We start from the raw sequence: 23,116 nt of genomic DNA, 5'->3' as shown, positions 1-23,116 counted from the left end.
GGCTCTGTCCTTTATCTCACTACATCTTGTCCATTTATCATGTTTGTTGTGTTTCTTTGTATTCGCTTTCAAGCATCCCCGAAAGAGTCACACCTTAGTACGGTCAAACATATCTTCAGATATATCTACGGCACACCACAAATGGGTTTATGGTACCCCTAAGAGAGTAGATTGTGACTTAGTTAGGTACACCAACTCTAATTTAGCAGGGTGCAGCTTGGATAGGAAAAGTATCAGCAGTACGTGTCACTTACTTGGAAACTAGCTTGTTTCCTAGCATGGCAAGAAACAAGAAAGTGTAGCACCACCTACAACTGAGGCAAAATACGTTGCTGCAAGTAGTTATTGCACGCAAATTACCTTGATTGAACACTAGTTCAATTATTACGGTGTCAATCTTAGAGTTGTCCCGATAAGATGCGACAACACTAGCGTAATAAACCACCGAAAACCTGATACTTAACTCTCGTGCCAAATACATTGAGGTTAGGCACCCCTTTTTTTGGGATCATGTCTAAAATTATTAATGCGTACTTGAGTTTGTGTCCTCGTCTAATCAACTCGCATACATTTTTAATAAACCTCTTCATAAGGAAAACTTTTTTTAATATGTTAATTGTTTCTTCTCTAAATGATTATATGTGTACCATGGTTGTTGAAGTTGGTTGTGACATCTATCTAATTCTATTATAATTGTGATTAGCTTGAAGATATATCAAGCTTCATCAAGAGTCAAGGTTCCAACGAAATGCTTATATGATTGGTATATCTGGTAAAGGAACTTGGAGCTTCAGAATTGTGAAAAATAGATAGTGTGAAAGCTCGTTTGGTCGTATCTATCTGAATAACCATAGTCATGTAAAATTAGGAAAGTAACTCTTAAGATATTGAGGCAATTCTCTCTCTCTCTCTCTCTCTCTCTCTCTCTCTCTCACACACACACACACACACACACACACACACACTTAGAGAATTGTCTGATTAATTTGGAGTCAAATTATAACTAGATAATCAATTATCCCTAATCCCCTAATTGATTATTTTTCTATATAATCGATTGCACATTCCTTATAATCGATTGCGCTAAATATAACGTTCAAACATATCAAAAATTAAACTATGAAAATCACATCCCATTTAATCGATTGTCAAAACTTTGAATTTAAAATTTTTGTTGAAAATATGAATGAAAAACGATTTTATATACCTTTTAATTGGTTGTCACAAAAAGAGTTTTGAAATTTTACTAAGTTAAAATGAAATTTCAAAAGACTTGCACAATTGCTTAAAGAATGATTTGTGATGAAGTATGCTTGAGTACTGAGCCTATAGACAATGAATAGTATATTTGCACCTTGATACACAAGTAATGCTTGATCTTGATTCAATTATCCATGAAGCTTGAAATATTTTAATCTTCACTTGAGCAAACATTTTGATCTTCTTTCCACACATTAGTTTTCACCAAAACAAAGAACCGGATAGAAGCTTTTCTTCACAAGGATGACATAAACCTATTAAGAAAAATGGACACTCTTGAAGATGAATGACAAACCCATTATACTTACTACACACCCTCTTGACGTCCTCAGGAATAAGTAATCCCCATTCAGATTAAGGCCCTTCCTCTATGAAAAATCGATCCAAAACGCCCTTAATGGAGAATGTAGAGGCGGTATCCAATGTCTCTTGATCTATTGACATTGACGAATTATCTCCCTTTCCTTACAAAGCATAGTAAGTGGAATGTCCATTATGAATAATATTATCAATACAAGAAAACCAAAAATATGAAGAACCAACACTCTGATCAAACATACCAATAATAAGAGTTAGAGCAACACAGTCATAAAAAAAGAAAAGGGTCAAGAAATCCAAACATATAAAGAAGCGAAAGAAAGAAATAAATGTTTGATTTGCCTAAAAATAAATAGGTTGAGTGTCAATGAATTTTAAATGCCATCGAATCAAGAAATTGGAGCAGAAGAGCTCGCGAGAAAGAACAAAGTTGGAAATATAAGAAGAATATCTTTAATAGGTCGCAGATGAAAATAAAAGAGGAATATAATGCTTCAAGTATCTTTTATATGTGCCTCAACCATAGAGGATTGTACGATCACATGTGAACTAGCAAATCTTGAGATTTCATCGAAGATTGCTCAAAGTATTCAAGTACTCTAAGGAAGAGGAAGCATCATTACCAACTAGTGTAGGGACACACGTCAATTATTCCCTGCGAAATGTTACCCATTACAAGAAATATATTTAATGCACTTATTCCCAATGATTGTAACGTTCCATTAAGGCTTTTCACCTTCTTTGAGAAAGTAACCGGGCTAAGGAGTTTACAAAAACCCTCATCTTGTAAAGCATGGAAAAGGATTGAGGGGCAACTATTTTTGGGCATTCAAAACGCCAAAGACAAAAGGCATAGAAGTAAAGCAAAATAGAGGAGCATATGTATCAATGTTTTTGCCTAAAACAGACAATTCCACCCTCTAAAGTATTACCAACCGTCTAGATCAATCAAACACATTTCCGCACTCCACACAGCACTCCCCGCGTACAATTCTTCGAAGCTATATGAATCCTCGAAGGTTTCACCTTCAGCATCTTCAGCCTCAATATATGCTACTCTCTCCTTCTTATAATTCTTGTTTGCTCTGGCCTTTTCGGCTTTCAATCGTTCGACTTGTCGAACTCTATCTGCCAACTGGGCCATATCTCTCAAATATTGAGTATCCAACTTCTTTCTAATTGAATAGTCCAAACTGCCTGCAGCCATTTCGACTAATTCATGTTCCGGAACAACTGTGAAGCATCTTGATTTCAGTAAACGGAACCTATTCAAGTAGTCATCTATAGGCTCTGTGAATTTCCTCTTACTGCTAGCCAACTCTTTCAAACTAATCTTGGTTTGTCCCATGTAGAATTGTTCATGGAACATCCTTTCTAAGTGTGCCCAAGCATCTATGGAGTTTGGAGGTAAAGTGGTGAACCACGTAAATGCATTTTTTGTTAACGAACTAGGGAAATATTTAATTCTCAAATTCTCGTTTCCCGCTAAATCACCAGCCTCTGTCAAATATCGGGCTATGTGTTCCACAATTGATTCACTAGTATCCCCTGAAAATTTTGTAAATTTGGGTACTTTGGTACCCCTTGATAGTTCAGTCTGCAGCTGCTACAGGGAAAGTGTAATTTGGACGTCGAAGTCCAGTATTAAGGCTATTATTGGCCATAATTCTTTCTATCAGGATGGTTAGGTTATTTTCTATTGCCATATCGTCTCTCCTAACCCTATGCAATACTTCATCTGGATGTTGGTCCCTATTAACTACGACTACCCTAGGTTGTTCTTCGAGAACTTCCTGTTGACCAGTATTGGCCCTTCGGTTCTGATTTTCTAAATCTATCACTTGATTTCTTTCACCGGGTCTTTGCCTAGATGGCTGAACTAAATCTTGAATAGGTGTCAAGATTGGTTCGTCTTCTCGAACGGTAGCGTGGTTATTCCTTCGTCTAGTAGACGTTTGAGGGGCTCCAAAGAAATCCGCCATACGTCCTATTTGTGACGATATCTTTTGATATGTTTCTACATTATCCTGGTTAGTCCTGGCAATGTTTGTTATTAAGGGAGAAAAAATCGAACCCATTTCTCGAGCAAGGACACCCACTATATCGTGATTGCTTGCATCCATCTCATGCCTAAATGCTGCTTGATTATTTGTAGTTAAGGTAAGCAATTGGCCTGATGGCCATAGGTTTTGTACACTTCGACCCACTGAACCGGCGTTAGGCGAAAATGTCGCCGTACCAAGTTGAGTGTAGGTAGGTCCTGCACCTTGTAATCCTGCCATATATGATGGTGGCCTTCCATAAGGGTTCCAAGGTCTCCAACCCTCGAATGCTGTTGGTGGCCTCGGGGTATGTAATTGACTTGCAGAATTTGTCGAAAAATGTGGTATTTCTGTTGTGCCTGTAAAGGGAGGCACAATAGTCGAACTAGATACTGGAATTATCCCTGTTGGCACAGACGTATTTTCGGGCATGGCCTGGGAACTACTTACGGCCGCAGACCCTATCAGAGTGGGTATCTCCTGTGATTCTGGCATAGAAGACGAAACATTTGTAGTACTTGCTGCTACTGTTCCTGACCCTTGTGGGGGATCTTGATTTCCCCTTCCACTAGTCGAATTGACCATTTTCTTGTTGTACCTTCGTTTAGGAATCGGTTGCGCACTGTTGGTTAATTTACCGCTCCTAAGGTTCATACAAGGTCTTGATATATTCTAAACAAAAACAAATAACAAATTAATGACAAACTTTTTTGACACTGTCCCACTGGGCGTGCCAATTTGTTTACGGTGATTTCCGGTAAACAACCGCTAGTCCTCCAAATTATAAATATACTTTGGTTACTCGCAGGATCGACTAGATTGATCCTAGGACATAGTCAAAGAGTTGTCTTTCAAGATAATTTGGTTCATGTTCTTTGGTCTTTTGTTTCGCTTCGGAAACTTGGTTATGGTATGAACGTGTAAATAACTTGCGAAATAAACTAACAAAGTACACAACTAAAAGTAAATTTGTTATAAACGTAAATGAAACTTTAGACGAAGATGTAAAAGAATGTAAGTTCCAAGAATATAAAGTGAAAAAATGTAACGACTTGACGAAAGAAATAAAGATACTTTGAATCAAAAGAAAGACTAGGCGAAAAAGTAAAGGAAAGTAAAAGACATTCCGATTCTGTAAATAGAAAGACAAACATATTTAAAGTGTGGTGTCATACGTACATTTCTCAGCGAACTCTTTCTCTTAACACTTGATACTTGAGTAATTTGTGAGTTATTTGTACAAAATGAACACCCTGGATCCTGATACTAATACCCTTATTTATACTAATTCGACCCTAATGGTCCTACGCTAACGAAATGCCACGTTGCTTACATGCATGTGTTTCGAATCCCTCGAGCGCCATCTGTCCTCGTTGGTGTAATCAGACTATTCGAAATTCAAAACCTCCCACCTAAATCCTATTTCGATACGTGGCAATGTGAGAATGCAGCGAAATACTTCAAGTTTCGGTACTCTTGTATTTCAGAAAACCATTTAAGTCTTGAAGACAGCCTATCTCGATTCAGCTTCGATTTTAGGAATCTTCATCATAAATAACATCCTCGGAAATGGCCATCGAAAGCCATTTTCTTTTCAAACCTTAAGTCTTCGAAAAAGCATATTTAACAATCGAAATCTTCGGCTAACACTAACAAGATAGCCGATCATCCCATTGTATATCGTCTTGTTCCGGGGGAGAGAGAACTTGTTTCGGACATGACATTAACATGGTGACTCTGAAAAACATAATCGCGTCATTGAAATGGAAAAGACTTCTAATTGTTTCAAATATGAAGCAAATATACAAAGTGCGTGCTCGAGACAACAAGGCGATAAGAGGACCAATATCTAAGATACAACAAGTATTAAAGCTTTGGGAAGATGAAGACTATGTTTTGAGGTAAAAATATTATGAGAATAAGTCACTGTTCGAGATATATTTTTGAGTCATCTTGATTTTATGAAGTTGATCAACACTTTTCCCAAGATGCTCATAATCAATTGGTTCTATTCTACATGACTCTTAGGTAGTTTCAGAGATGCATCTCAAGACATACCTTATATTTTAAAAAAAACAAAACATGAGACTATGCAGACGTGCACTCCGAATAAACGCTTATTTTTTAGTCGAAGATGTATCTTCGAAAAATTCACAGAATATTAAATTAAGAAATTTTCGGAGATGCATCTTTAAATTAACCTTTTATAGATGCATTTAATCTAAATAGAAAAAAATGTTTCTAAACAATTTTTTTAAAATGTGAATGAAAAAATTTGCGTTCGAAAATTTATTTTCACCGCCAAGGACATTTGAGACTTTTAAATTGGAGAAAAATACATAAGGGTAGAAATAACAACTCCCCGCGAAGAAACACATAAAATACCCAGGCCCACCACATACCATCTTGGCATCTTCAAACAACTAGAAGTAATAGTGTCACGTGGGTGAAACTTAAAATGGTGTCTGAATATTTTTAGCACGCGTTACTCATGTTTTCATATACTTGTCTCTATCACCAGTCGACTATACTCTCTATGGCTATTGCGTGTCCAAATATCAACTCTCATTTTTCCACTATCTCATTCTTTCTTTTCTCAAACAAACAACTTTGTCTTACAAAATTTGTACACAAATAATAGACAAAAAATCAAAACCACTGCACACCATGAAAACGATGTTTATTTTATTTTGCCCACTGTAATGCTTAATAAATTATTAATTAACAATCCCCAACAATATAATAGTAAGCCAAACATATTATATATATCATACCATTACCATCCTCTTCCACATCTACCTACTCTCATCATATCCCAACCTGCAAAATGAGTTTTGAAGATTCTTTTTTTCTTTCTCTTCAATCTACCTTCACTTTCTTCTTCTTCTCTTTCACCTTTCTATTCTCAATCTTTTCTCTTCTCATTTTTATCTCTAGAATAAAACCATGGTGTAATTGCAACACTTGCAAAACTTACTTATCCATGACTTGGTCAAAAAACTTCATAAACCTTTGCGACTATTACACTCATCTTCTTCAAACTTCACCGACGGCAACAATCAATATCCATGTCTTAGGTAACACAATAACCGCAAACCCAGAAAATGTCGAATATATTCTCAAAACAAATTTCAACAACTACCCAAAAGGGAAACAATTCTCCGCAATTCTCGGCGATCTTCTCGGCCGTGGCATCTTCAACGTCGACGGTGATTCATGGAAGTTTCAACGCAAAATGGCGTCTCTTGAACTTGGCAGTGTGGCGATTCGTTCATACGCTATGGAACTTGTCGCAGAAGAAATCAAAACGAGGTTGATTCCTCTCATAGCTTCAAAGACTGATCAAAACAATGATGTCCATTTGGACATGCAAGATATTCTTAGAAGATTTTCTTTCGACAACATTTGCAAATTCTCATTTGGTTTAGACCCGTGTTGTCTTGTTCCATCACTTCCTGTTTCAAAGCTCGCTGACGCTTTTGATCTTTCGTCAAAGCTTTCGGCTCAAAGAGCAATGAGCGCGTCGCCGTTAATATGGAAGATGAAGCGTTTCTTCAACGTTGGGTCGGAGAAGAAGCTGAAGGAAGCTATTAAAGTTGTGAACGACATGGCAAAAGAGATGATAAAACAAAGACGAGAAATTGAAATTGGAATTGGAATTGGAGTTGACTCGCGAAAAGATCTTCTCTCACGTTTTATGGGTTCTTTGAATTCAAATGAAGATGAATATTTGAGAGATATAGTTGTTAGTTTTCTTTTGGCTGGTCGTGATACAGTTGCTTCTGCCTTAACCGGGTTTTTTATGTTATTGTCGAAGAACCCGGATGTTGAGGAGAAGATTCGGGTTGAACTAGACCGGATAATGAACCCGGTTCAGGAAGTTGCTACTTTTGAACAGACGCGAGAGATGCATTATGTTAATGCAGCTATTCATGAGAGTATGAGGCTTTTTCCACCGGTTCAGTTTGATTCAAAGTTTGCTTTGGAGGATGATGTCTTACCTGATGGAACTTTTATAAAGAAGGGAAGTCGGGTTACTTATCATCCATATGCAATGGGTCGGATGGAAACCATTTGGGGACCCGATTTTATGGAGTTTAAACCGGAAAGATGGTTGAGAGAAGGTGTGTTTGTACCAAAATGTCCTTTTAAGTTTCCAGTTTTTCAAGCAGGTTTGAGGGTTTGTTTGGGAAAGGAATTGGCTATAGTGGAAATGAAGTCTGTTGTTGCGGCTTTAGTAAGACGGTTTGATGTTCGGGTTGTTGGACCGAATCAGGAGCCACGGTTTGCACCGGGTCTAACTGCCACGTTTAGCGGTGGCTTGCCGGTTAAGTTTTATGAAAGAAGATGAATCTTATCTTAAGATTTAAATTAGATGTTAGGATGTATTGCTGTAAAACTTAGTACATTGAAAAATATTATGTGTGAATGAAGTAAATATATTTGATTGCTGAGATATTAAACCCCCACGTTTTCACCACGGATTTAAATATTTGTTTTGTTTGCGTTGAGATTGAAGTTCCTGTTGGAATCTATAATTGTTATTGTTTAAAATGATCACAGTTACTTTGTTATCAAAATGGTATTAGCATTAGATTTAGTACCAAAGCGAGCCTCTTTTGTGTCTCTTTAATTCTATATCTTTAAGACTTCATTTGTCTACTCTAGCGGCTGATAGAGCAGCAAGCGCACGATTATATCTGTGTAATAAAATATGGTTCTGTTGAAAATTATTTAGATTGTTGATTCCTTAAATATTTAGTAATTAGATAAAATGACGTTAAGTCGATTGTTGAGATATTTTTATTGATTAAGATTATTATAAATATTGACTAGACTGGTTGATAATTCTATTGGCATTGGCGTTAGATGAGTTAGATGAGTCGTAATTATAATATTTCATTCGTCTCAAAATAAATGTTATAATTAACATTTTCACATATATTAAAAAAGTGTGATAAATTAAAAAGAGAATAACTATTTTACCTAATTATTTTTAGTTGTTGGTTTATTCTAATTATCATTAATGTAAGATGAGAGAAATATTAAATTAAAAATATTAATTTAAAGATACAATGGAAAATTAAAACTAAAATTATATTGAAAATTAAAAACGATACTTATTTTTAACAAATAATCTTTATAAATGTCATTTATTTTAGGAGGAAGTAGTATCACTTTTGGTATAAGTCATTTGGAAATTCCATATCTCTTTTCTCTAAGATGATTGGTTTTTATATGGTCTTGCATACCAAATGATGAATAGTAAATATCTAAGTCTCATAGTCTGCCTAATATCAATCAATATGAATCAATTCCATTTTTTCTCTGCTTGGGACATATCATTTATGGCTATTAATATATATCTTTAAGGCTATGTTCGTGTGTTGAGGTGTCCTAACCATTTATTGGATACACCAATTTTGGTTCGACCTATTACATTTCCTTTATTTATGTTGATCCAACTCGATCCTATCCCGTGAAGGGAAATCTCGATAAAAAACTAAGCGAAACAAAATTGTTCTTTTAAGTTGATCCTTACGAATAAACATGATAAATGATACAATGTTTATCTCTTATGGCGTTTAACAGTTAATGAAGTTTAGAGAACGATCACGACCGTTGAATGAATATCAATGTCTCTACTTAGTCCACGTTGTTGCACCCCAAAATTTGCCCATCTAATTTTTAAATTGTAATTAACTTAAGCGTCGCATTCATTTGCATCTGCATCTCTATTAGGCCATTAACACATCATACATTCATTAAACGGTGGTCTAGGCATGGAATCAAAGATCTTGAAAAGCTAGGACCTCACAACATTTGGAGAATTTTATACCAAATAGGCGTGGTTCATTAATTTCTTCTTCTGGACATGGACTGTGAAATTGGGATATTAGGGCACTTCTTTCTCATCAAGCCATAAAGCTACTCAAAGTTTTCTTCTAATTTATATGCACAAGATCTTCTTTGCGGATTTATGTCAAAGATTGCTCACAGTACATGGAAACTTCATATGGCTTTTCAACATTCAAAGCAAAGGAAATTGAATAAGACCTTTTTTATTCAAATAAAAGGGATTCATGCAGGTGTTTATTATAAGCTTTCAAATGCATTACATCTCAAGGAAATACTACAAAGAACTATTACAAAATTACACAAAATAACTCTTGGCCTATTGTTCTAATCAAAAGCCTTATCCTAAGTTCTCCTTGATACAAGCTCCATGGCAATCACCTTGCTCCAAAAAGCCTGCACTTTGCCGAACCTGCATACAAAAAATCATCACCATTCAATTCAAGAGAGAACTAAAAAAAAAACCAAGGCAAATGAAATCCAAACCCCTCAAATTATACCATACTCCAAGTCAGTTCCATACCAAGATTAGTCCAAACAGCCAACACATAAGTCCATAGCAAGTCCCTGCATTCTAACCCTCAACAGTCCCATTTCAACTCTTAAACTCCTAACAGTTTTGTTATTAACCTATTTCTTAAACTGTCATAACCACCACATACCAGAATTCTAACCAATTTCTGTTATTAACAGTCCTAACCGATTTTATAACTAACCTGCTTTTTTTCTTAACCTCTAATCTTCTAACTAACCTTATAACCACCAAAAACAGATTTGTAACTAACTTCCTAAGCAGTTTTATAACAGCACCTCTAACCAATTTTTATAACAGAAAAAGCAGTCTTGTAACAACCTATAACAACTCTAACTAATTTCCCAAAGTCGGTTACAAAACTCTAAACAGATAACAGAATTTTGACACAAAAAGGAGGAGAGGGAATTAACTGAAATCAAGAGTTGAACTCACCTCATAACCTGGAATTCTCTTCATCTTCAATATCTATATAACAGAGCACTGCTACATTCTTCACAGCTCCCTTCACTTCCATTCATTCACCACTTCTCAGCTCTCTTCACTCCACCATTTTTCATAATCGACCTTCACTTCATCTCTCTGCTCCCATTCACCTTAGCCACTCTTCATCTTCACCATTCTTCACTGAACCCGCTTCACTTCAGACCTTGAACCATCTTCATCAATCTCTCTCTCTCGATCGATCCTTCACTCCATCTTCACTCCAAACCTTGAACCATCTTCACAACGATTTTTCCACTGCTTCCACCTTCATCCTCTTGACTTCTCGCCATCATCATCTTCAGTCTTCAACTCTTGCTTCTCCACCATCTCCATCAATCTGCAGTTCGGTCTTCCATCATCATCACAACAACAACAATCGCATAGAAATTCAAGAAGAAGAAAACCAGAGAAGATGATAGAAGAAGAAGGTTCACGAACAAAAGCAAGGTTAAGAATGGACTCGGAATTCACCTGAAGAGCTCCATCATCATTCCTCTGCCGCTCCGCATATCATCACCTTCACAACTTCGTTCTGAAGCCTTCGATCATCCATGATACCACCGCATCTCCGACGATCTTCAAGTCTCGCAACCATCATCTTTTTCATCAATACGATCTTGAACAGAAAAAGAACGAACTGAGTCGCACGGAGGGACTACCGTCGCCGTCTTCGTTGATCGGAGGAAGGAACAAGAACGCCGCCGCCGACTTTCGCTGAGAGAAGAGAAGATAAGCCTCGGTGGAAGTCCAACGGTTTCATTTCTAACCCTAAATCCCCTTTCCTTTGTTATTTTATTTTATTATTTAATTCATTCTTTTAATTTTAGAAAATATGAATAATAATCTGATTTGGGATCATGAATATCTGGATCACTGCATACTGGGCCTTGCACACGTATTGCTATCACACACCCCCCACTGAGGCCCATGGCGCCATTTTTGGCCAACAAAAGATCTGAAACAAAAAAGCGCCCTTTGGGCTTTGTTGGGCCCCTACGCCCTGCTTACTGATTCACACCTCCATTTCAGCTTTGCACCCCTTATTTCCCTTTATTTTAATTTTAGTTTAATTAGCTTTTTTTTACCATTTTTCTTTGTAAATAAAAATGCTGATTTTTCTTGTTAATTTTGGGACTTTAACGTGATTTTTTTTTATCATATAAAGATAATCATGAAAATATTAGTTTAGGCTTGTATTGTAACTCTTTTTGTTTGATTAGAATTCTTTTTCTCATGTAAAATTCTCATAAAAAGTAGTATCTTTTAATTCATTTTGTGCAATATTTTGAATCATGTTTTGTACCATATTTTCAGGTGTTTATGTTAGCCATTTTACACTAATTTTTGTAATTTCGATCTCCGCTTATGCTTATATTCTCATACCGCTTTTTAATCCTAACATTTAGAGATTCTCATAACACTTAGGCTAGTTGTTCATCTTAGGCTAGTTTTCCTTCTTTTCTTTTCAACTTTTAAAATACTTAATAAATATCGATGAAGATCATACCGTTACTATATTTCATAGTAAGAAAGAAATGATTGAGGCGTAGGCCTTGATGTATGTTCTTTCCTACTTAGCGGAGAAGAAATGATTGAGGTGTGAAGCCTCGATGTATTTCTTAACCGTTGTTTAGAGAAACGATCGTGGTGTAGGCCTCGATGTGCATTCTCTAAACATTCACAAAAGAACTCTTTTTTGTATCTCCTTTACTTAGCGGAGAAGAAATGATTGAGGTGTGAAACCTCGATGTATTTCTTAACCGTTATTTAGAGAAACGATCGTGGCGTAGGCCTCGATGTGCTTTCTCTAAATATGCAAAACAAAACTCTTTTTGGTATGATCTAAGTCACAAATTAATTTCCCTTAAAAGACACCTAACCAAAAACACTTCAAAATATCTAATAAAGGCTCAGAGCTAATCAAAGTGAGGAAGTGATGCGATGCCTTGTAGTAGGTTTTCGTCCATCATGGAATCACACATAAAAGACACAAACCAATTTTCTCTCTTCTCTCTCTTGCCTCTGAGGCATTCTTTCTCTTGCCTTCAGGGCATTCTTCCTCCTAATCGAGCACGTTACTTCCGCTCCATTCCCAGCTTAAGACTCCAGAGGTCGAGCAGCGGAGTGTGAATGTAACTGTTCAACTAAAAAACACAAAAACAAACAAAAACATGTGAGCCGAACTACGGCGCTCTGATTCCTGAAAAGGATACGTAGGCATTAGGTCGCGGGGCCTAAGCGAGCACAACTATTTATAAACCTTATTTTCCCCGTGTTTCTTTTCTTTCATTTGCATGCATTCCCTTAGTAATTAAGCTTTAGATTTATACACCCTTAGAATAGAACAAACATAAGTGGATCCTGTGGAGTACCACAGACGTGAGGGGTGCTAATACCTTCCCCTCGCGTAACCGACTTCTTACCCGATCTCTGGTCGCAAGACCTTTTCTTATCCTTTCTTTATTCCAGGTTTTCTGATATTCCTTTCCCGCTCTTTGGGATAAATATATTGGTGGCGACTCTGTTCATCATTTCGCGAGCGTGCGACAGCTGGCGACTCTGCTGGGGATGTGATAGACCTGTGCTGGTCCATTCTTAGCAAGTCGATCCTAGCTTTTGTTTGTTTCTTTTCTTTGGGTGTTTATTTATCGATTTATTGCTTTATTGCTTTATTGCTTTATTGCTTTATTGGTTTATTGCTTTATTGCTTTATCGCGTTATTGCTTTATTGCTTTATTTTCTTTATGCACCGCATTTTATTTTCCTATACTATGGATTATTATTATGATGTTCTGTTGGGTTGGGGTGTTACTGATTTGAGGTAAAAGGCCCAATACCCAGGCCAGAGTTGACACATAGGATACCTAGGATAGAGTGGATAGTCATGACGCCGATGAGATGTCAGGTCTTGTCTAGTGCGATCATGAGACCCACGCCCAGTCGAGGTTCAAATGGGGTATCATCGTTGGCATGTAGATGCAACAATGGTGGTATCTCAGGAGAACTGATAACGCTGGTTGCCATATTGACCTACCCTGACCTAGACTACACCCGTGAGTGGGGAGGGAATCATATTCTTAACAGGTACAGGTACATGTTCTGTTGGTGACTATTGGTCCTCCTGGTACTCAAAAGAACGTCGAACCTTTGATCCTGGAACATTTGACTTATACAAAAGCTATACATCAGTTATCTATCAGAATCAACGTCGAACCTCTGAATCTAGAGGATTCGACCTTATTTGACTTATGCAAAGGTTATCTATCAGAATCAACGTCGAACCTCTGAATCTGGAGGGTTCGACCATCCTTGACTTATGCACAAGCTGTTTATCCAGAAAGCAACGTCGAACCTCTGAATCTGGAGGATTCGACCATATCTTATTGACCATGAGAAGCTGTTATCCAAGAGGCCTTGATCCTTGATCCTGATTTATGATACATTTGCATCTCCATTAACATTTGTGCATTCATGCATTTGCATCCATGGTTACCAAGGACTCTTACACTCTTCCTCTCCATCAGATCAGTCAAAACGATTCCTCCACACCGATATCTGACAAAAGCTCACAGAACAAAGAATCATGGGGGATTATAAACAAGATCAAGCTACTATCAGAGAATCATGCCTCCTCATGAGGGTACCTTCCACCATTGGAGCCTAAAGACTTTGTGTTTGTCAGAGAACATTTCATTTGCATCAAAATAAGGCCAAGCCTGCCATTGCCTAGATTACTTCAAAGTACTTTCAATTGTATTACTTTTGTTGTTATCAAGTACTTCTCATTGTAAGAAACTCATTCTGTTTGAATAAATAAAAATAATGTAACATACATGTTTTTCTCAAATCATTTCATCTTTGTCATTATGTTCATTGATACTTCACTCATTTGTCTTAAGCAACTAAAAAAGGAGAATGATGAAAAAATCAAAAACACATGAATTACTAACTGTATGCTTTTGGAACAAAGATCCTGCTGACGATGTACAGGCATTGTTTCAATTCCTAAACACCGGAGTTATAAGGGAGTGAAACCTTCGTAAACCCCTTTGAGCCTAAGGAGTAGTAGTTTCTTTTCAAAAAAAAATACAATGAAACCCTTCATCTTAACCAGGGGCAGGGTAGTCTTCAGTTAGTGCGACCGAGCGCTCATCTTTCAGGTATTCCATCAAAGGATCAATCATATCTCACAACAAAAGAAGAAGAGCACAATCCACAATGGATGTCTCTCATTCACTAAGAAGAAGGCAGTCACAACCTTTTCTTCAATTCAATCACAAAAATCATACAACTTGTTCCCGAACGAGACAAAAAAGAATGAAAAGAAAGTTATGAGTAAAAAAAAAAAACAATAGCCCGCTAAGTCAAAAAGAAAGGAAAGGAAAAGCTTTGAAGCAAATGACTTAGGCAAAAATTAGGGCATATCCCGCTGGACAACGGAAACCAAAATCAAGAGAAACTTTTTGTCCAGGCAAAAATTAGGGAAAGCAAAAGACAAAGCAAAAAAAAAAACCCTCCAAGGGACAAGTTGTTGTGATCATCAACAAAAGCACCAAAAGGTGACTGCCACCTCCATCAAAGCTACAAAGGATCCTCATCCATCATAATCCTTCCTGAAAGGCGAATACTCATGTCAAACTAGCTGAATGTAGGACTGGAGAACATCACGAAGAAGGGGTGGGTTAAGTAGAACTTGAGCCTTTATCTTTGGTTTCTTAAACCGTGAACCCGGCCACGTTACAACCCTCAAAAGTCCTAATTGAAGCAGGGTTTGTTCCGAAAGCATACAAACTGTAAACTCATGTCAAAATTGACTCCTAATTGTTGCTGTGTCATTTGTGTTAGTATCAGTACAACATGGTGACAAATAAAAACTTTTACTTTGAGATTAACATGTGCATTGCATTCTCATTATCTTTCCAAAACAGAATTGTCTCTAAACTTGAAAGTAAGTACTTGATACCAAGGAAAGTTCAACATTGAAATTCCATCGAGTAATCTTACAAAGGCAAAGGTTGGTCATCCACTAGCAAATACCTGAAGCATCCATCTGGTGGAAGAGTTCCTTTCAATCTGGGGCATTCATTCCATGATCAACACTGGGGCAGACCATTACAAATCTCCATGATTCAAGCATATCAAAGTTCTTTCTCAAGAGATCATACAAGCTGGGGCAAGCTAGTGGCAATTCATTTCCTCATCTTGAATCAAGTGTCAGATATCGAGACAAGTGTCGAGGAGTCAACCCAAACACCTCACCTTCACAAATTCCATCCTTCAAGCAACAACCTTTCCGCAAGGGCATCCTCCATCAACTCCTTGTATCTTGGAAACAATCATCACACTCATAATCATACAATCATCATGCATATTATTGCATTCTCATTATCATTTTTCCCACATGATCCAATCATCAATAAAGCAGGGGCATCCACCCTACCTTGATTCTCAAACAGAGTTTCAGAACTCCACCTAATCTATTCCATACAAAGCAGAAACCCCAATCAATCAATACACTGCATATAGAATCCATAGCATTGCATCTCCAAAAGTGCATCAAATAAATCAAACATTTGCATATGAAGCATAAGCCAAGTTACTCGTCAGATGAGGTCCCTACAAGCAATCAATTGATATTCCACTGGATCACTCAAAGTTACCATTGTGGTGTCATCTTCCAAAGTCAATCATGTTCATCTTCCTTCAACCCAGAGTTGATGATTTTTGTGTTCAACCCAGAGTTGATTTTCCCTTCATCTTTTAACTCCGAGTTAATTATCTTTTCCCTCTCACCCAGAGTTGACGGATATTGCATAATGTCTCCTGTTCCCACTCAACCCAGAGTTGACGGTTATCCTTTATCCTTCTCCCCACTCAACCCAGAGTTGACGGTTATCCCTTATTCAATCCAGAATTGATTATCTCTTTTTCCCACTCAACCCAGAGTTGACAGTTATCTTGTTTTCTTTCCCTCTCACCCAGAGTTGACGGATATTTCTTATTGATTTTCCTTTCCCACTCAACCCAGAGTTGACGGTTATTCCTTGTTAATTTCTTTTCCTACTCAACCCAGAGTTGAAGGTTATTCCTTGTTAATTTCTTTTTCCCACTCAACCCAGAGTTGACGGTTATCTTTTGTCTTTCCCACTCAACCCAGAGTTGACGGTTATCTTTTGTCTTTCTCACTCAACCCAGAGTTGACGGTTATTGCTTTTCTTTTCCCACTCAACCCAGAGTTGACGGTTATCTTTATTTCAACCCAGAGTTAATGGTCATCTTTTCCCTCTCAACCCAGAGTTGACGGTTATCCTTTAGTCAATCCAGAATTGATTTCTTCTTTTCCCACTCAACCCAGAGTTGACGGTCATTTTTTATCTTTTCCCACTCAACCCAGAGTTGACGGTTATCTTTTCTCCTTTCCCACTCAACCCAGAGTTGACGGTTATCTTTTGCTTTTCCCACTCAACCCAGAGTTGACGGTTATCTTGATTTGTCTTTCCCACTCAACCCAGAGTTGACGGTCATATTTTATCTTTCCCACTCAACCCAGAGTTGACGGTTATCTCTTGTTAAACCCAGAGTTGATTCCTCTCCTTTCCCACTTAACCCAGAGTTGACGGTCACCTTTTGTTCTTTTCCCTCTCAACCCAGAGTTGACGGTTATCCTTTCTCTTTCCCACTCAACCCAGAGTTGACGGTTATCCTTTGTTCAATCCATAATTGATTATCTTTCCCGCTCAACCCAGAGTTGACGGTTGTCTCTTTTCTTTTCCCACTCAACCCAGAGTTGACGGTTATCATTTGTCTTTTCACTCAACCCAGAGTTGACGGTTATCTTTTATTCAACCCAGAGTTGACGGATATCTCTTGTCTTACCCACTCAACCCAGAGTTGACGGTTATTCCCAATTGTCCGTCTCTTGTTCTCAACCCAGAGTTGACGGTCATCTTTTTTTCAATCCAGAATTGACTTCTTTCCTTGCTTTCTTTCTCAACCCAGAGTTGATGCCTATATCTCGTCCCACTAATACTGATTTCCCTTTTTACTCTCAATCCAGAATTGATGTTCACCTCTTGTCCAACCCCGAGTTGACTTCCCTTTATTCTTCGACCCAGAGTTGACCCACCTTTCTTTCTCAACCCAGAGTTGATGTTTATGTCATTTCTAACCAAGAGTTAATATGTTCAATCCAGAGTTGATACAATCTTCCTCAGTGGATTTGACACCATCTTTTTCCCAGTGGATCTTATCTCTCATCGGGCAAATTTTCAGGTTCTCTTGATATTTAATCTTCTTCTACCTTGAAGCATCGAAAGGCTGACATCAATCTCACTTTCAGGTTCAAGACGATTAAATAGGGGCAGCTGTTGTACCCCAAAATTTGCCCATCTAATTTTTAAATTGTAATTAACTTAAGCGTCGCATTCATTTGCATCTGCATCTCTATTAGGCCATTAACACATCATACATTCATTAAACGGTGGTCTAGGCATGGAATCAAAGATCTTGAAAAGCTAGGACCTCACAACATTTGGAGAATTTTATACCAAATAGGCGTGGTTCATTAATTTCTTCTTCTGGACATGGACTGTGAAATTGGGATATTAGGGCACTTCTTTCTCATCAAGCCATAAAGCTACTCAAAGTTTTCTTCTAATTTATATGCACAAGATCTTCTTTGCGGATTTATGTCAAAGATTGCTCACAGTACATGGAAACTTCATATGGCTTTTCAACATTCAAAGCAAAGGAAATTGAATAAGACCTTTTTTATTCAAATAAAAGGGATTCATGCAGGTGTTTATTATAAGCTTTCAAATGCATTACATCTCAAGGAAATACTACAAAGAACTATTACAAAATTACACAAAATAACTCTTGGCCTATTGTTCTAATCAAAAGCCTTATCCTAAGTTCTCCTTGATACAAGCTCCATGGCAATCACCTTGCTCCAAAAAGCCTGCACTTTGCCGAACCTGCATACAAAAAATCATCACCATTCAATTCAAGAGAGAACTAAAAAAAAAACCAAGGCAAATGAAATCCAAACCCCTCAAATTATACCATACTCCAAGTCAGTTCCATACCAAGATTAGTCCAAACAGCCAACACATAAGTCCATAGCAAGTCCCTGCATTCTAACCCTCAACAGTCCCATTTCAACTCTTAAACTCCTAACAGTTTTGTTATTAACCTATTTCTTAAACTGTCATAACCACCACATACCAGAATTCTAACCAATTTCTGTTATTAACAGTCCTAACCGATTTTATAACTAACCTGCTTTTTTTCTTAACCTCTAATCTTCTAACTAACCTTATAACCACCAAAAACAGATTTGTAACTAACTTCCTAAGCAGTTTTATAACAGCACCTCTAACCAATTTTTATAACAGAAAAAGCAGTCTTGTAACAACCTATAACAACTCTAACTAATTTCCCAAAGTCGGTTACAAAACTCTAAACAGATAACAGAATTTTGACACAAAAAGGAGGAGAGGGAATTAACTGAAATCAAGAGTTGAACTCACCTCATAACCTGGAATTCTCTTCATCTTCAATATCTATATAACAGAGCACTGCTACATTCTTCACAGCTCCCTTCACTTCCATTCATTCACCACTTCTCAGCTCTCTTCACTCCACCATTTTTCATAATCGACCTTCACTTCATCTCTCTGCTCCCATTCACCTTAGCCACTCTTCATCTTCACCATTCTTCACTGAACCCGCTTCACTTCAGACCTTGAACCATCTTCATCAATCTCTCTCTCTCGATCGATCCTTCACTCCATCTTCACTCCAAACCTTGAACCATCTTCACAACGATTTTTCCACTGCTTCCACCTTCATCCTCTTGACTTCTCGCCATCATCATCTTCAGTCTTCAACTCTTGCTTCTCCACCATCTCCATCAATCTGCAGTTCGGTCTTCCATCATCATCACAACAACAACAATCGCATAGAAATTCAAGAAGAAGAAAACCAGAGAAGATGATAGAAGAAGAAGGTTCACGAACAAAAGCAAGGTTAAGAATGGACTCGGAATTCACCTGAAGAGCTCCATCATCATTCCTCTGCCGCTCCGCATATCATCACCTTCACAACTTCGTTCTGAAGCCTTCGATCATCCATGATACCACCGCATCTCCGACGATCTTCAAGTCTCGCAACCATCATCTTTTTCATCAATACGATCTTGAACAGAAAAAGAACGAACTGAGTCGCACGGAGGGACTACCGTCGCCGTCTTCGTTGATCGGAGGAAGGAACAAGAACGCCGCCGCCGACTTTCGCTGAGAGAAGAGAAGATAAGCCTCGGTGGAAGTCCAACGGTTTCATTTCTAACCCTAAATCCCCTTTCCTTTGTTATTTTATTTTATTATTTAATTCATTCTTTTAATTTTAGAAAATATGAATAATAGTCTGATTTGGGATCATGAATATCTGGATCACTGCATACTGGGCCTTGCACACGTATTGCTATCACACACCCCCCACTGAGGCCCATGGCGCCATTTTTGGCCAACAAAAGATCTGAAACAAAAAAGCGCCCTTTGGGCTTTGTTGGGCCCCTACGCCCTGCTTACTGATTCACACCTCCATTTCAGCTTTGCACCCCTTATTTCCCTTTATTTTAATTTTAGTTTAATTAGCTTTTTTTTACCATTTTTCTTTGTAAATAAAAATGCTGATTTTTCTTGTTAATTTTGGGACTTTAACGTGATTTTTTTTTATCATATAAAGATAATCATGAAAATATTAGTTTAGGCTTGTATTGTAACTCTTTTTGTTTGATTAGAATTCTTTTTCTCATGTAAAATTCTCATAAAAAGTAGTATCTTTTAATTCATTTTGTGCAATATTTTGAATCATGTTTTGTACCATATTTTCAGGTGTTTATGTTAGCCATTTTACACTAATTTTTGTAATTTCGATCTCCGCTTATGCTTATATTCTCATACCGCTTTTTAATCCTAACATTTAGAGATTCTCATAACACTTAGGCTAGTTGTTCATCTTAGGCTAGTTTTCCTTCTTTTCTTTTCAACTTTTAAAATACTTAATAAATATCGATGAAGATCATACCGTTACTATATTTCATAGTAAGAAAGAAATGATTGAGGCGTAGGCCTTGATGTATGTTCTTTCCTACTTAGCGGAGAAGAAATGATTGAGGTGTGAAGCCTCGATGTATTTCTTAACCGTTGTTTAGAGAAACGATCGTGGTGTAGGCCTCGATGTGCATTCTCTAAACATTCACAAAAGAACTCTTTTTTGTATCTCCTTTACTTAGCGGAGAAGAAATGATTGAGGTGTGAAACCTCGATGTATTTCTTAACCGTTATTTAGAGAAACGATCGTGGCGTAGGCCTCGATGTGCTTTCTCTAAATATGCAAAACAAAACTCTTTTTGGTATGATCTAAGTCACAAATTAATTTCCCTTAAAAGACACCTAACCAAAAACACTTCAAAATATCTAATAAAGGCTCAGAGCTAATCAAAGTGAGGAAGTGATGCGATGCCTTGTAGTAGGTTTTCGTCCATCATGGAATCACACATAAAAGACACAAACCAATTTTCTCTCTTCTCTCTCTTGCCTCTGAGGCATTCTTTCTCTTGCCTTCAGGGCATTCTTCCTCCTAATCGAGCACGTTACTTCCGCTCCATTCCCAGCTTAAGACTCCAGAGGTCGAGCAGCGGAGTGTGAATGTAACTGTTCAACTAAAAAACACAAAAACAAACAAAAACATGTGAGCCGAACTACGGCGCTCTGATTCCTGAAAAGGATACGTAGGCATTAGGTCGCGGGGCCTAAGCGAGCACAACTATTTATAAACCTTATTTTCCCCGTGTTTCTTTTCTTTCATTTGCATGCATTCCCTTAGTAATTAAGCTTTAGATTTATACACCCTTAGAATAGAACAAACATAAGTGGATCCTGTGGAGTACCACAGACGTGAGGGGTGCTAATACCTTCCCCTCGCGTAACCGACTTCTTACCCGATCTCTGGTCGCAAGACCTTTTCTTATCCTTTCTTTATTCCAGGTTTTCTGATATTCCTTTCCCGCTCTTTGGGATAAATATATTGGTGGCGACTCTGTTCATCATTTCGCGAGCGTGCGACACACGTGAACAGAGTGTCTTTAATGTTAGTGATAGATGCTACAAATTAAGAGAAAGAGAGAGAGAGAGAGAGAGAGAGAGAGAGAGAGAGAGAGAGAGAGAGAGAGAGAGAGTAGGGTTTCACAAATATAATTTTGTCAAGCAACAAATGATTTAGCAAAAGAGTTTTATTTATAAAATCACTTGTGTGGGTTGCAAGATGAACAAGCCCATTAAGTAAACTATGATAAACGAAGGCGACTTATCTAGAGGGAGGTGAATAGATCCCCAATTAAATTTTTTTGGTTAAAAGACTATTTTAAAACGTTTTCAACTATGAACAACGGTACATGCCCGGATTAAACCGTCTAATTCGAACTATTATCGAAAAACTCGGATATTCGTTAAAAACCACTAAAACGTGCAATGATAATGAAAAGTTATCGAATCAATATATTTTAACAATCACCACAATCTCTTTAAATAAAAACACACTAGTAATCAAATTCTAATGAAAGAATTTAAACAAAACTAACTGAAGTAATTTATCAAACGCTTATTGTGCAGTCAATTTTGACCAAAATTTTCTTAAGGTTTTGTTGATATGAAACCCAACTGCAACACAAAGATTGTAATCAACACAACAAAATAGTTTTTATACAAAAACGAATTAATCTAATCGTATCGATTGCACAATTTTAGAATATGATCATCTCAAAATACGATAATTTCAGCATATAACAATTTCATACTTCCTTAGCCCATAAGTAGACTCGAAGCAACCACCTATCCTTCTAGCTCCTCTAAAATTGTTGCGTTGCTTTCTTTCCCAAAGTTGATTAACTCTTATGGAAATAAGCGATAATTCATCTTCATCTTCATTAGAATTTTCTGATGAATCTTCTTTCTCTTCAACTTGAAGAGCTTTAGTCTTTTCAAACTTTTTGATGCACTTTAGAGCAACAAATTTTCCTGCTTTCTTAGTTCATCTTGTTCTACTTCTATCTCATGACTTTTTAAGAAACTAACAAGTTTTAAGAGATGTGTTGTTAAAATTTTTGGCAAGTTTGAGTGTAGTTGTCGCTACCGCGAAAAAATAACCAGAGTCGCCACTAATATATTTATCCCATTGAGGAGAAAAGAATATCAGAAAACCTAACAAGAATAAGAACAAGGTCTTACGACCAGAGAACAAGGTATTGGAGTCGGTTACACGAGAGGAAGGGATTAGCACCTCTCATGTTCGTTGTACTCGATGGGATCCATCTATGTTTGTTTGTATCTAAAGGGTGTGTCTACTTACTACTTACTTGCTAATAGGGGGAATGCAATTCATGATTAACTTAGAGTTTTTTTTAATAATTATTGTGCTCGCTAGAGTGTGAACTCTATGCCTATGTACCTCTATGTGACTAATCTCAAACAAGATTGAAGTCACCACCCTAAGGGAACATGGAAAACATTGGGAACATGGAAAACATATAGTAAGAGGTAAGCTAAGAGATAAACATCTC

The 23,116-nt window shown here is 37.3% G+C and overlaps 1 protein-coding gene across 1 annotated transcript; it reads left to right on the top strand.

Annotated features, from left to right (window-relative positions):
• The first annotated feature begins 6,396 nt into the window (after window positions 1–6,396).
• LOC131606875 (cytochrome P450 94C1-like) lies at window positions 6,397–8,083 on the top strand. Its single transcript, XM_058878970.1, has one exon. The coding sequence runs from the start codon at window positions 6,448–6,450 to the stop codon at window positions 7,969–7,971; it is 1,524 nt and encodes a 507-aa protein (XP_058734953.1). The 5' UTR covers window positions 6,397–6,447; the 3' UTR covers window positions 7,972–8,083.
• The last annotated feature ends 15,033 nt before the right edge of the window (window positions 8,084–23,116 follow it).

This window comes from Vicia villosa, linkage group LG5, assembly GCF_029867415.1.
Source record: "Vicia villosa cultivar HV-30 ecotype Madison, WI linkage group LG5, Vvil1.0, whole genome shotgun sequence".
NCBI classification, from domain to species: domain Eukaryota; kingdom Viridiplantae; phylum Streptophyta; class Magnoliopsida; order Fabales; family Fabaceae; genus Vicia; species Vicia villosa.
This window is presented reverse-complemented; position numbering and strand designations above follow the sequence as displayed.

Excerpts from the sequence above, each read along its gene's own strand:
- LOC131606875 (XM_058878970.1), top strand. The coding sequence starts at position 6,448 with ATGAGTTTTGAAGATTCTTTTTTTCTTTCTCTTCAATCTACCTTCACT.